The sequence below is a fragment of the Topomyia yanbarensis genome, chromosome 2, assembly GCF_030247195.1.
Source record: "Topomyia yanbarensis strain Yona2022 chromosome 2, ASM3024719v1, whole genome shotgun sequence".
NCBI classification, from domain to species: Eukaryota; Metazoa; Arthropoda; class Insecta; order Diptera; family Culicidae; genus Topomyia; species Topomyia yanbarensis.
This window is the reverse complement of record NC_080671.1, coordinates 427,980,074-427,996,364: the sequence shown is the minus strand read 5'-3', so window position 1 is coordinate 427,996,364 and position 16,291 is coordinate 427,980,074. Positions and strand designations below refer to the sequence as shown.

At 36.2% G+C, this 16,291-nt stretch overlaps 1 protein-coding gene across 2 annotated transcripts in view; it reads left to right on the top strand.

Moving 5' to 3' along the window:
* Positions 1-16,291, top strand: part of LOC131685346 (adenylate cyclase type 6) — a 539,597-nt gene that overhangs the window by 495,566 nt on the left and 27,740 nt on the right. For both annotated transcript variants that reach the window (XM_058969007.1, XM_058969006.1), the window contains exon 9: positions 14,470-14,629. In XM_058969007.1, coding sequence (XP_058824990.1) covers positions 14,470-14,629 — 160 coding nt within the window. The remainder of the gene's footprint in view (positions 1-14,469; positions 14,630-16,291) is intronic.

Sequence of the window (16,291 nt, the reverse complement as noted above, 5' to 3'; positions counted from 1 at the left end):
ATGAGGTAACTAGAATAGCGAAAATTCTAAACTACTGCACATTTGATATCAACTATATTTATACCAACCTAATTCTCGCATCGAAACAAGATCAGACTCGAGCGGGCATAGCGGAATTTGTACATTGAATGTCATGTACGCAGTTCACCTGGGTTCGAATCCCAACACAGGAATAGATTTTTTTATAGGTACATTCCTAATCTGAATGAAGAAGCGAATGACCTTAAGATTAAAATGTCTATAATCGAAACAAAAATATGATCAGACTTGTAAGGGTTAAACAATTAAATGGTTTGATTAGAAGTCATGAGGTTGTCTTCAAATTTTGCCAATATGAAATCGATTTTTAGCATTGAAAATGCTTTACTACACTATATGGGGCTGAGACTAGGTGTAAAACTAAAATCTAAAATTCGATCCGCGTCGCTAAAATGTGGCATAATTTTAAACGACTGCAGCGTTGTTAATTGTTGATGGAATTGCATCATTTACATACCAATCGATTCAGAGAAGTCCAACTTGAAATTTGATTGCAACTTTAAATTGGTATTTCAACTGTACACTATTAAAAAATCCGTATTATTGTAAATGCTTTGGAAAAATGTAAGAAGACATACCAAGTTTTCACTCACATTTTATTAATTGTTGATAGATTTTCATGATTCGAACACCAATCGATTTAGAAAATTGCCAGTAAAAAATTGTTATCAAATCTATCTGTGTGTTTTATTAGCACACTATTGAAAAATCCGTAAATCCGCAGGGAAAACATATACAATTTTCACAAATTTGCGCAACTCTTTCCCTAACACAGACCTCATCTCGACACTCATAAACGTCTTACACATTTCATCGCATGACATAAAAGGAATGTTTCTGACCGAATTAATTCACTGCCATACCTACTCTGCTGATGGAACGAGGTAGGTTATTGCTACTGCTGCTGGTAGGATCTCAGATACATCTTTCATTTGATACGAGCCATGGAAGGGGAGCGTGTCTATGTGCTGGAAGGATTTTGCTCGCATTTCCAAGCGACGATGGCGGAACAAATGGCGAATTGCTAGTTTATGCAGTGCGTTTAGTCGTATAGGCAAGTCTCAAATCGTTTCATGGGATTCTCGTCCTGTATCACAAGACAGTTATTGGCAAATCGTCCTTATTAGGACGAATATATAATGGAAAAAGAATTGATGAAGAAAATTCCGTTTATTAATTTGTATTAAGTTAAGTTGTAGTTTAGTTAAGTGCTTGTCGATTCTGTATCTTTACCAGTAACTTATAATATAAGCAAATATTCTTCAAATTAATAATGTACAAACTAGAAGTCTTTTGCAAAATGAATAAACGTGGCACCCATGCCACTAAGCGAAAACCACCCCAAAAAGAATGATGAAAATATTTTTGTTTGTCGTACAAAAGGATGGTCTTCTATCTGCACCAAAAAGTTGATAAAAGAGATCACCTTGTTTCAGTGCTTATTTGACATGAGCTGCGAAAGGAAAATGTTCGTAGCAGAAGCGAATCGCCGGCAAGGTTCGAATCGTTTCAAAGGATTCTCGTCCCGTATCACAAAACATAGTTATCAGCAAACAGTCCTTATTAGGACGAATACATAATAGAAAAAGGATTCAATTAGAAAATTCCTTTCATTAATTTGTATTAATTGTGCGCTTGTTAATTCTGTACCATTCCCTAGTAACAAATTAGGTTTTAAGGTTGTTTTATAGCCACTCATAAAACTTAGATTGCACTTGTAGCGTGCTATAAAACTTCAATTGTTACTTGGGTTACCAGTGAATCATAACATAAACAAATATTCATATATTATGCAAAAATCCCTTTTCTAGCTTGTCTTAAATCTGTGCTTGTTAATAATCAATTCTGTATCTTTATCAGTGAACAATAACAATTAAAGTAACAACAAGTAACAAGTGGTCGTGTCTTGTAGACAACCCTCTAATTTTTTGATTTATTGAATATCCAATCTTCGAAAGCGTTGGATTAGTATCGAAAGTAATTATTAAAAAAAACCCTGCTTAGGGTTGCCACACCGGTTTTTGGAGACGAATTTCGTGTCTTCGTTCAGGTAAATCCGAGTTCGCCCGGAAGAATCCATTGGATTATTTTGCAATTTTGCGTTGCCCTTTTCTTTACCAGGAATCGTCCAGCACACAGTCCTCATTAACATCATCATCGGGTTGCAGGCCCTAATTCTTAAGGAGGGCCCCTCTTGGTATTGACAAAAATTATTATAAAAGTGCCATTTGGATTTACTTTACCCCATTGAACCTTCGGTTCAATGGATCATTGTTCCTCACAAAGATTCTCGAAAAAAACTGAAGTGTGATTTCACAACCCGTGTTTGTTTATTGAGGAGCAGAGCAAAGCTCGCTCGGGTTATCCTTCACAGCGAGAGTGGCTGGTGCTTTTAGATTCTTTGTAGGAAGGAAGGAGAGCGAAGTACTACACCCAACTACATAAATCGACAAAACTGTTAACAAATGCAAAAACATACAACTAAATGTGAACGGCACAGAAAGATAGAGTGCTTTAGCAAAACATTACACTCTACGGTGAATGTGAAGAAAATAAGATATTTTTCCTCCTAGTGCAACGAGCTGCATAAGAAATAAAACAGTGCATATTTATTTGTTTTAAGCGTTTTATACAATAAAAAGCAATGGAAGCGCTCCAAACTTCTGTCGAGTGATCACTTTAATTCGAAATTGTAATTGATACCCATGTGTCTCTTGAAGTCTATCCCCTGCTCAGTAAAACTCTACTGGTGAAAGTACCACTAGAGGCGGTAACCCTACCTCTATTTGAGAGCTCAATTGGTCAAATGAGTCATCAAAAACTCTTGATATACCTAAATAATTCGAAATAATCCAAAAATTTAAATTTTAAATTTAATGTATTTTGTTTGCCGTTCATTGTTACAAAATCCATAAAAAATCATATTCAGATACGAGATGATACCGAAACATTTTTGTCTAGGGGTCGTACTCAAATGATGTAGCTTTTTTCGGAGACTTTCTTGCAAAGCAGCCAGGAATGGAAAAAAGATAAATACGTTTTCCAAATCTTTCTCCGGACAAAACCAGCCTAGAGGCCGCGTGGCATCCGGCGGGTTGAAGTATGTCAGTTATGGAAATAACTGTCAAATTCATTCCCAAAGGTGGCCGCGTCACTTATGAGGAGGCAAAGAGCTTTAGACCGACCAGTCTGACCTCCTTCCTTCTCAAATAAGTGGAACGTTTAATCGACCACTACATTCGGGACGGTAGCTTGGGCGAGCACCCGCTGCATGCAATGCAACATGCATATCAGCGGGGGAAGTCTACTACCACCCTGTTACACAATGTTGTCTACAACATTGAAAATGCTTTTTCACAAAAGCAATCAAGTTTAGGAGTTTTTCTCGATATTGAAGGTGCTTTTGACAACGTGTCTTTCGAATCCATTTTGGAAGCAGCACGAGATCATGGAGTACCTTCATATATCACGAACTGGATACACGCAATGCTTAGCAACCGACATCTGTGCTCATCGGTAAGACAAGTAGAGATGAGGAAACTGAGTGTCTGCGGATGTCCTCAAGGTGGTGTGCTGTCACCACTTCTATGGAACCTTGTCGCCGATAGCTTGTTGAGAAAACTAAATGATGATTGTCATATGGTGATCACCGGTATTTGCATTGGCACACTTTTTGATTTGATGCAACAAGCCTGATGTGTTGTTGAGCGGTGGTGTCTTCATGTTGGACCATCAGTTAATCCAAATAAAACCTCAATGGTGCTTTTCACGCAACGAAGGATTACAACCGGAGCTCGTCCATTGCAGTTTTTTTGACTCTGAAATTATTGTCGAAGATCAAGTTAAGTACGTTGGGGTAATTCTCGACTCAAAACTTAATTGGACAGCTCACATCGATTTCAGGATCAAGAAAGCTTGCATGGCCTTTGGCCAATGTAGACGGGCTTTCGGCAAATCTTGGGGACTCAAACCCAAGTACATTCAGTGGATCCACACAACAATTCTTAGATCAATACTGGCATACGGGTGCCTTGTTTGGTGGCAGAAGGGAGAAGTCATGACAATCCAATCAAAGTTAAACCATCTTCAGAGAATGGTCTTGATGGCGATGACTGGTGCGTTCTCGACAACACCTACTGCTGCTCTCGAGGCACTCTTGAACATAAAACCACTACATGTGTTTCTGAAACAAGAAGCACTTTCTTGTGCATCCCGTCTTAGGGTTACTGGGCTCTGGAACAGTAACCCAATAGATCGTGTAACTAGCCACACAAGACTGTGGCCCCAAATGGTTACTTGGGATGAATATACACTTGCTCCCAGTGACCTTACACTCACATGTAGTTTTCATTCTAAAACTTTCAATGTGAGAATTCCTCTTCGTGAGGAATGGCTGTCTGGCTGGATGGAGCGACAACTTGAAGAATACGTAGTTCGTTATATGGACGGATCTTTGTTGGAGGGCCGAGCCGGTGCTGGTGTCTATTGTCATGAGATGAGATTAAACCAATCTCATTCGCTTGGTAGATACTGTACCGTATTCCAAGCAGAAATCTTTGCGATTCTGTGTGGCGTACAATCCGCACTTCAACAGGGAATTTGCGGTAAAAGAATCTATTTTTGCTATGACAGTCAGGCTGCCCTGAAAGCACTTAGTTCGGCAGATTCGAGATCGAAATTAGTAATCGCATGTCGAACTCAAATCGAAGAACTTAGCGTTTTAAATGCTATCTACCTTCTAAGGATACCCGGTCATTCCGGTATTACTGGAAATGAATGGGCGGACGAATTGGCTAGAGCTGGCGCTGCGACTGATTTCGTTGGTCCAGAACCAGTTCTACCACTGTGAATAAGTTGGATAAAGCACAAGATTTGCTCTTGGGCTGCATTCAAACATGCCAACCATTGGCGTAGCTTGCAAACTTGCGTTCAAACAAAGGCTTTTCTGCCGGATGTGAGTCCGAAAATGTCAAAAAATGTGTTGCATTTTTCCAAGCACAACTGCAGTATTCTGGTCAGGGCACTGACTGGACATTGCGCACTCAATTATCACATGGCTACTATTCAGCGCGCTGAGTATTATTCATGTGATCTTTGTGAATCCGATTACGGAACATCATATCATTTGAAATGCAATTGCCCTGTATTAATGCAATTGCGCATCCGGATTTTTGGTTCTCCATACAAAGATGAACCTATGTACAGAGAGCTGAAATTTAAGGATATGCTTTTGTTCCTAACCCAGTGTGGTAAAGAGCTATAGTTTTTTAGCCGTATTTGAATGACAATATCTCTTCGGGGGTGTTGTCGTTCTGTTATCTCAATATCCCCTCGGGGGTGTTGATATATCCGCTCACTGTTTGAATAGAGGTTCTAAATCCCTCCGGGGGTTGGAAGTTTTATTCCTGCTGTTGTAGCACCTGCAGATCGTTCAGCATCACTCCGGGGGTGCAGAATGCTCTGTTTTAATTGTTCTGTGTCGTTGTTTTCCTTACCCCTAACCTTACCACTTCCCCAATCCTTCCCATCAGGAAAATGATGAAAAGACGATTCTTGGCAAGGCACAAATCTCCGATCAACATGGGGAACGTGCCATTTGAGCCAGACGCTACTGATTCCTGAAATGATGTAGCTTTTTTCGGAGACTTTCTTGCAAAGCAGCCAGGAATGGAAAAAAGATAAATACGTTTTACAATTCTTTCAAATACGGCCTTTTATCAGCATTTTAATAGTTTTGTTTTGAATTTTATATGTCACTAGCTAATACCCATCGCGCGTTGCTGCGACTTTCGTCGAAATATGAGGAAATCACAATTTGTTCAGAAGCGCCATCTGTCGGGCAGATAATCCCCAACCAATAGCACATAAACACGCTTCATAACAAACGCCTACTATTTACAAATTTTTACGGTAATCGGTTAAGCCGTTTGGGAGTCTATAAATCATATACATACAAACATTGACTTTTATATATATATATATATATATATATATATATATATATATATATATATATATATATATATATATATATATATATATATATATATATATATATATATATATATATATATATATATATATATATATATATATATATATATATATATATATATATATATATATATATATATATATATATATATATATATATATATATATATATATATATATATATATATAGATTGATGGAGCATGAAGAGATGATCTCTCAGTTCACAATCCAGCAGCTGCCAATGATTCTAAGAAGCATGCGTTCTACTAAATTACTAAATTGTGTTTGATTGATTTCGAATAGAAAATTTAACTCTGCTACCAAACTAAATCAACTAGTTAACAAGATTAGCTAACTAATGTAGCAAGTTAAATCCGCATACAAAATCTTTTCGTTTTGGAGGAGTGAGCGTGAGATTTTGAACGTCGCTTCCTGAACGTAACGATTTTATTTTTATTTTTGAACTATTTACTAGAAATCAGTTACAACATTCTTGTAAAATATTTTAAGGTGTGCTAACACACCTACACAAATAAAGAATTCACGTTTTTACAGGATAAGGAATGCTATTTTTTCAAGTTGTGGATTGTATTTGTACTTCTACAATTTTAAGATTCTGCCTTTTTTATCTATTTCCATTCTTTTATTTTATCCATCTTTTTACGTTCCTTACTTTTGCTTTTTGCCTTTCTCATATAGAAAGGTTATGCAATCACTCTGAAAAATGTCAACCTAATCCCGGCCCGGAGGGCCGAGTGTCATATCCCATTCGACTCAGTTCGTCGAGATCGGAAAAAGTCTGTATGTGTGTGTATGTGTGTATGTATGTGTGTATGTGTGTGTGTATGTATGTGCGTATGTGTCAAATAATGTCACTCATTTTTCTCAGAGATGGCTGGACCGATTTGCCCAAACTTAGTCTCAATTGAAAGGTGCAACCTTCCCATCGGCTGCTATTGAGTTTTGGATCGATCGGAATTATGGTTCCGGAATTGCGGGTTTAAGAGTGCGGCCACACAGAAATTTCTCATATAAAGTATAGGAAAAATAAAAAATAGAATTTTTATTGTTGATGCGAAATGTCTTCAAGGTGCATGAAACGTCGAGATTTGATGCAAACTCGAAAAAAATTGACGACGATTCACTTTTTTGGATTTTGGCACATTTTTGCCTTTCTCATATAGAAAGGTTATGCAATCACTCTGAAAAACGTCAACCTAATCCCGGCCAAATTTTTTTTTCGACTCGCATAAGGTTTCTGGATTTTAACAGGGGCGTAGTTGATGGTTTACGGAGAGGGGTTACACCCCCCCCCCCTCTACTGTTCACTCCCCTCCTTTAAAAATCTCCTTAAATCAGCCCTCAGACCACCATTCCATCCAGCCCTCATACCCCTCCCTTTCAACCCCATCATCTTTAAACCACCACTATATCACAAAGCATACCAATTTAAGCTGGGGAGTCGTTCGTTCATGGGACTTTCGCTCTCCTAACATACCCACCCCCGCATGACAAAATGAGTTAGCAAGCAGATAACATTGATCTAATGCTGATTAGGCTAATGGAGTATGCTATTTTTTTGTTTCAAGTGTTTCACCGTCGACACGTAACTCATCAAGTTCGTGGCTGGCATGCCATTGTGTATAAGTGCAAAGTGTACTAAGAATGTAATGGACATTTCCACAATTATGTTGAACATAAAAAGCCTCCGTGCCATAGTTTAGAGAAATGAGAAAGGCACAATTGCACCGCTAGGTGGATTAAAACAGGTTTTTCGATTGCTATCACTATCACTTACTTTAATTTATAGTTTTTTCTCTGTTATTTCATTTTATTCACAATTTTTCGAGAAAATTCTGCTTTCTTTATTTCACTTTTCTTATTATTTCATATTTTAATATCCTGCTTTTTTATTTGTTTCTTTTTTCATAGCATCCAATTTTTAGAATTTGTCTATTTACTACATTTATTTTTATCATAGCCTTTTCTATTTCCGTTTTTTTCATATTTTTTTGCATTTCCATAAGCAATTTTACTTATTCAAATTCATTCCAATTTGTCTTATTGTTTAATTTTTTACCTTTCTCCTATTTTCTTCCTTATGCTTTTAACTTTTCGTTTTTCGTAGTTTTATTTTTTCCCATTGATCGTTTAATATAATTTTATTTATTTCTTATACCTTTTTCTTAAGATTTTATTCGTTATTGTTATTTCTTAATTGTTTCCATTTAACCTATTTTGAAAGTACTTTTTCTGTTGACCATTTTCTTGTACGTTCATATTGATTTTTTTTATTTTCCTAAAAAACATTTGATCTTTTTAACACTATATGCACTTTCCCTGGTTTTTACATTTAGTTCGTTAATTTGATTTATTTCAAATTTCATTTCCAGTGTTTTTCTATTCTTTAAATAATTTAATCCATTTTATTCATTTTCTTAGTGTTAATTTCTCCATTTTTTGTGTTTCTATAGTATACCATGTTGGTTTTTTCCTACTATCTTTGTTTTTCATTTTGTCTGTTTGCTCCGTTTTTGTTCATTATCCAATTTTCTTTACTTTTTGTCTTTTCATCATTCCATTTTTCCAGTTTTTCAAAATATTCCGGTTCGTCCATTTATTTTAATTTCTCTATGGTTATTTTATTCTTGTCTTTTATATACACTCCTGTAATTTTATGCATTCTTAACGTTCTATTTACTTTTTCTATTGCTTTAAATATGTCTTGTTTTAAATTGAAGCCGTGTGGTGTCCGGCGGGCTGAAATCTTTTTGCACTATTTCAGCCAAGAATAGAACCTCTGGGAACTGCTCCCATGTCGTAAGAGGCGACTAACAACATACTAGAAGTTCCTAGGTCGAGGTATTGCTCCGTACCGAAGACTTAACCTGGGCGAACCTTAAGGTTCAGGGTTGTTAATCGATAATTAATCGGCATCGTCGATAACGTTAACCACCCGTCAACGTCATCGGAAACTCCGTTAACGATAATGTATCGTCGGATTCATCGTCATCGTCGATAATTCATCGGTGGTTATCGCGATACATTTTGCGTTACTTTCCCGTTTATTGGAGTTGAAGTTGATGCGGTTAAATTTCAATTGTTTAGAAATAAATAACTATTGAAGGACACGTTGTTGGCAATTGAAAATCAATAGTTTGGACATTTTCTAAGCACAGTGGGGGGGGGGGGGGGTCCGACGATGTGTCAAAATCGAATTTTTTGTCAACTTTTCGGGAGTGTTTTATATTGAAGGGAAAGTTATTGGCAGTTGGCAATCAATAGTTTTGGACATTTTCAATACACAGGAGGTTCGACGATGTGTGAAAATAGATTTTGTTCAACTTTTGTGGAAAGTTTATTATATTGAAAAAGCTATTGGTAAGTGAATAATCAGCTCCAATAAGACTTTAATTTGACTAGTATCGATGAACGCGGATCAATACGTACTGAAAATTCGCCGCGTCTGTTTTAATGAATTTAATTTCAAGTTCCGTTTTTGGTAACAAGCCCGTCCATCAGGTTAACGATCCTTTGTATTTCCCTTCAATGTTCGATATAATCGTTCGTATACATGTATTTCACAAACAATCCGATATTAGAAATAGGAAACACTTTCGCTGATTTATAACATCTAGAGCTATCATAACTCTTTGTCTGTAAAACGTGTTATCACTCGATAGTTTGCAACCCAAAAAATATATCGTAGAGAAGGAATAGCGAAGTTAGTCTAAATAATGTCGCAATAAATAGTGATCCGGCCCATTAAGCAGATAAGATTAGTTTTTCTGGGCAATACTCCCACGATCGGCTGTGTGGAGTTGAAATTGCTTTTGTTTAGAAAACATAGGATACTCTCGGTAGCCGGCTACCCAGATTTTGAAAGAACAAAAAACTAAACAAGATCTTTTTCGAGCGATCGTGTTTTCCAAAACTAACTGAACTACAAACTAAGGGATCATTCATAAATGACGTAGCATTATATGGGGGAGGGGAGAGTTTTGCATTTTGTGATGATGTGTGACGACGGGAGGGTAGGGGGTCATGTCAGGCTATGTAGCTTTTTCAAAGTGGAATAACTAACATCGGTTTTTATTTAAAAAAAAATCACGGGGACAGGGGGGGAGAGTTACCGTCAAGCTTCGTAATTACCAGGGGGTATTTAGAGGTTTGTGACGAAATGCTACGATGGGGGAGGGGGCTGGTAAAAATTGCTCAAAAAATGCTACGTCATTTATGGATGATCCCTAATAAACTATGCTTTACAGGTCGCATCGCTTGCTTGGAGCGAATCCTAGACCCTATTTCCTTCCAAACTACCAACTCCGCGACACCTATGGAAGAGTCTGATGAACCTTCGGTATAAGATTCCCCATTTTATTCAAGCGATCGCCAGGTAAAATCAGCACCGACACGATAGAAACCACGAATAAATTCGTCGCGTGATTGAATATTATTAAAAAATATAAGCAGTGCTCCTTATAGCCGGCTATCCGGAGTTGAAGTTGCTTATTTTGCTAATCGTATTAATACAACAAATGATAAATTTCCCAAATTCTCGGCAGCCGGCTGCCCAGAGCAATTATTACATGATAACGCTATTGGCACACTTACTAACAACTCTCCCCTTCCCGTGATACATGTGGAGATGCAGAGGATTCCTCGGTCTCTAGTAGCAACATGTATCGGACTAACATTCCTTCCTTTCCCAGAAGATCTGCATTCGGACGTAGCCGGCGTTGGTATTAATCAGCATGCAGGGATCGGAATAGATTGTACAATGTGGCTCATCATGTTATTCCCAAGCATGTTGTTCCAATCAACATTTTGCAACCTAATTTGGTTCTGGTCAATAACGGAGTAGCAACTACGGGCGATCTCTTATGCTTATGCTTATGCTTATGCTTATGCTTTAAATATGTCTTGTTTTAAATTGCAAATTGCAATAAAACCCTTTTCTCTTATTTTTATATTTCATCAACAAAAATCTAAAAAGAAAAGAAATATTCTGAATGTGATTTCATGATGGAGAAATTATCAGCAAAAAAGTTTTTCTAACAATAACTTTGTGCATGCATTTCATACTAATTTCATGCTTATTGACATACAAAACTTTATTTTATTATAGCGTATAATTTTAAATATTTTAAATCAATATGCATTTAATAAGCATCTTCCAAAATGCAATAGTTTTCGAGATATTTGGAATTTTACTCCAACAAAAACCATTAATTCGTGTAATTATGTCGCTTTTAAAAGTTATTCGCGTTATCCCATCATAAAATGTCAAAAATTTAATGTTTTTCGTTTTAAAGACATAAAAGAAACTTTTTCAGTATATTTGGATCAATAAGAACTGTTTTCAGATAATTTTTGTTATAAGCCTTTTGATTTAGAATGGCGTTTAGAATCATTCAAAAAAAATTTTGACTGCAAGTAGTATGAATTATAAAAATTTGTCAAAAGTTGTTCTTAGGAAAACTTTTTTATTGAAAGCTTCTCCATGATCCAAATACACTGCAAAAGCTTCTTTTATGTTTTTAAAACGAAAAACATTTGAGTTTTGACATTTTATGAATTAATTGTATTTGTTGGAGCAAAATTCCAAATATTTCGAAAACTATAAGCATTATGTAAATGTATTTTGATTTAAAAGGATACTTAGAATTATATTTTGTTATGAAATTACAGTTTTGTATGTCAATTAATATGGAATTTGATATCATGTATGAGGTTTTTGTTAGAAAAACATTCTAATTGATAAGTTTTCCATAATGAAAACACATTCAAAATGTTTCTCTTCTCTTTAAGTTTTTGTTGACAAAATATAAAAATAAGAAAAAATGGGTATTTGCAATTTGAATTGTCAACATAAATCTTTGTTTTTGTGAAAAATGACACAACATTTTTCTGTGTTTTTTTTTCGTACAGAAGTATTCATTCCCTGTAACTAGTTCTATGAAATTTTTATGTTTAAAATAGAGTCATCGAACAAAAAATGGAAATTACGGCTTGTAGAAACGTCTACGCCCTTTTAAAAAATTGTGCTTGCGTCAAAATAATCTTATTGACTGTGGAAAATGTTTAGTCTTCCATGCCGTTTAAACCTGTAAATTTAAGATGGTCGGTCACGATTTTAGAGATTTGCGGACGGATCTTCGTGAAATTCTTCTTTTCGATAAAAATACACTGAAAAAAAAATCATTTTAGACAAGGAAATGATTTTTTCAAATAATTTTTTTTCCTTGAAAGTGTTCAACTTGAATTTTTGACGGTAGGTGGGAAACAAAATTACCTATCTTGGAACAAAATTTCATCCAAATCAAAGATGGGGTTTTTTGTAAATCTATTTTAATTTTTTTTTTAAATCGACTAATTTTGTAAAATTTTTACTAATTTTGTAAAAATCACTCCTTCCACATTTTTTTGTATGATTTGTCATTTTCAGACTATAGCCATTTGTTAAAAAATTGGTAAAAAGTTTGACCCTTTTCAAAAGACAGTCTAGATCATTTTTGGAAAAAGAAAGTATGCAAAGTGACTTGTCACAAACAAAGTTCTCATGTGGCGCGAAATTCGTCACATCTACTTCATTTCAAAAAGTTTATCGATTAATTGTTGAAAAGGCAATCAATGTTCTACCGTTTATAGTAGTATAAAGCTGAAAACGTATTTTTACGCACGAATATTATTATACCATAAAAAATGTTTATTAGCAAGAAATGGGAATAAAGGAAGTATGTGGGCAATAAAACAGAATGAAAGCTTGGGTAAACAAAAATATACTCATAAAATTCCTACCCCATTTCGATGATTGATACTCAATTTAATTTAATTTTTAAGAGTATGTTCACGAATGCATTCCATGTTTCGTAGCTACCCCAGCAGTTTCCACTCCAAAATTTCAAGCGCCACAATGCAAAAACATGCCCGAATGACTACAATTAGCATTGAGTTCCGTCGAAATGCAACTCAATCTCTCAGCATTTGTTCGAGCGTGTAGGTATGCATTTAAATATTTGCTGGTAGCGTTGCATATCAAAAAGTTAAACTCGACATACGATGGAAGCTCAACAATTATTAGCAATCGCATGTGGGAGCTAGGATTACATGAAACTATATAGATATATTGTGGAGGGGCAGTTGGTTGGCGGTGCCGGTACCGGACTATGAAGGCACGGACCAAGCACACATATCGAGAGCATTTTCCGCCTGCTGTGTAATTGAATTTCAATTAACGCTACACTAGGTAAAACCACGTCATTTGGGTTGCAAAGTGCAGCACACGCGACCAACATATTTTATTCTTTCGCGATACAGTTGTGCCCGATTAATTGGGATTCAAGGCTTCGTGGACATTAAAACGAATGCTGTGGTATTGAACGATGCGGGAAGTACTGTGCGCGAAGGATTTAAGCAACGCGCTCATGTTTTCGATGACAACGATAACTGACAAGAGCGAATTGCATTAATTGGAATGAAATTACATTACGAACGTATGTTTGACCAATTTATGCCGGTCACCGTTTCCAATAACATCTCCGCGTGCGGATTTGTTTAATTCGGACATTGCTCGATTGCAAATTTGAAATATGTTCCTATTGGAAATCAAGCCCCCCCATATTTCTGATAAACTTTTCACGTCGAACCACAGTAACCAAAGTTTATTTTCCCGCGCGTGAGCTGCTTTTACAAGTTTTGACAAGTCGACCAAGTTTATCTTCCGGAACAGCACCAATAAATCAATATTCTTGAGTTTTCTTGATCCAACTGACAAGATTGTTAGAAAAGGATTGTTCCGCTTATATTTTTCACCTCTTCCTCAACACCATCGAGTGGAGGCCAATTAGGATCAATTGTTTGAAATACCCCTCATCAAATTTCTACAGCCAAGGTGCTGCGAAGGTCTGACAAAGACAAACCTTAACGAAAAACATTATTTTTCCGGGACATTCGCGGAAGGTTTTATCAAACAGCTCCAACCTGTTCAAGTTTCGACAGATCCTTTTCATTTCAGCTGAGCACAGCTAACCTGTTGCAATCTTTCTACACGTACCTGTCGCTATGCATACATTAGACCGGATTTGCAGTGGGGAAAAAAGGGTTAAACTCGTGTTGACTTGTCAACAGTAATGGAACGAAAGCACCCGGAATAAATTTATCATCACAGCATATTTTGAGGCGCGTATCTTCTCCTCCGAACTTACCTGTGCCGGTGCTGTGCTTTGTGGGAACCGTGCCGCGCCGTCCCGTGAAGGAACAGAATGATAATATGTATAAGTGCAAACAGAGCCAGTTACTTCAACACTTCAGGCACTGTGGATGGTGGAGTGTTTGAATAGTGTCGCGTTTCATGAGCGCTTGTTATGCTGTGAGTTAGTTGTGCTTCCCGAACCATCTTCATAGAGTTTCTTTTTTCATATCTTTCGTTGCAGAAAATTCACATCGTCTGGAGGATGTACCGTGATTGCGATCTACATCATTTATACAATGCTTCCGATTCGGTTGCGCGAAGCCGTTGTTGGCGGAACGCTGCTTTCACTGACACACGTACTGCTGACGTTTTACATGAACGATACGGATGATCATCAGGTGGTAAGTGTATGTGTGGGTGTGCGTTGGATTTTGTTGCAGTTTGTCGGCGAAATAATGTTACATTTTTTTAGTGATAATACAAGATCTATGTTATCGAACACAAAAAAATTTGGCGTTAACAGTAAACATTAAATAGTGATTATACACTAGGGTGACAATAAAACGACATTTTTTTGAATCACTGATGTACACCCTCTGCTTCGTTCCGAATCATGAAGAAGTAACGCTATCCAAATTTGTGTGAAATCCTCCCCCAAAGAGCTTAAAGTTGGTATAGAGTTTTTACCCAAAATTCTTTTACATCACATGAACTACCAATTCAAAGTATTACTTTCCTTCTGAGTAAATCTAACATGACAAAAAATACCTAAGTAGGCCAGAATAAAATCCACGCAATGCACTTCTGTTACATTTAGTATCACCCTGGGAGGGAGAAACAGACACTACGCACGAAATGTAAATAATAGCACTTGTCAAGAAGCAAGAAAACTTTCGACAGCCAAAATCAATCAAGGTGGGCGACGCATAAATGAGCAAATTTCTTTTTGCGTGTCATTGATGCAAGCGTGTTACCGGCACATGACTTCAATCGTGTGATGGAAAGGAGCTTGGGACAGTATAAAATCAGTGAATGTTTTTTTTCCGGGTGCTTTACATTGATTTGAAGATAAAGTCAGACGACAGTTTGCTTCCAGTACTCGAGTGAAAAGAGGCAAATTTCGGATCGATGTATCTAATCTTCTATTTTTAAAATAGGATTTTTGTGCCGATCTTCTCCTTCATTCTACCACGGTTTCCTAAAAAATTTCTTACACTGATTATTAAAAACCGATACAATATTAAATTCAATCTGAAAAATAGAATTTAATTTTATAAAAATTTAACTAACAGAATCCTTGAATAAGGAAACTCGCCGGTAGAGGCATGTTTATCTGATTTGTGAAATGTTGACCAATGCATAGGTATTTGATAGGTAGATAGGTACGGCTGCAGCCTTGGAACGTAAATATCCACATAATGAAATAACCGAAAAAACGTTTGATATAACATGTTTTGGTTTTTATATTTCCCCATTATTTACTACTGAAAAATATTGCCAACCTAAATAAAGTACAGAAAACTGTTTCCGCCTTTCTTTTTACATGATCCAACAATTTTAACCGTCGAACTGTCAAATTTAGCCAAGGTTATTTTGCAAATAACTTTCGAAGTGTAAGATTTTAACTAATAGATAGAAATGGAATTTTTTCATGATTCTGATCATCAGATTAAGCTGCATGAGCACCCGAACATTAAAAATATTATGTCGATGTCAAACTTCACGTCTAAGTAACATGCCAATTTTTTTCGAAACTTTGTTTTTATTTATTAGCATGCATCTAAGCCTACGTTGATGATTTTCATTTTCTCAGTATACTCTCAAAAGAAACTTTAAACTGGAGAACCGTCAAATCTGACTAGCAAGGCGTCACTCATTCTAAAATTGTCAAATAAGTCACAAATTTTTAAAACTTTCTTCGCACGATTTACACCATTATTATTGGTCTTTACTATAGATATGAAAATAGCTTTTATCACATGTTTTAAATAGAAAGATGATATAAATTATATTAAACCAAAAAATATTTTTGAATTAACAAAAAAACGTGCACGTCACAGCAT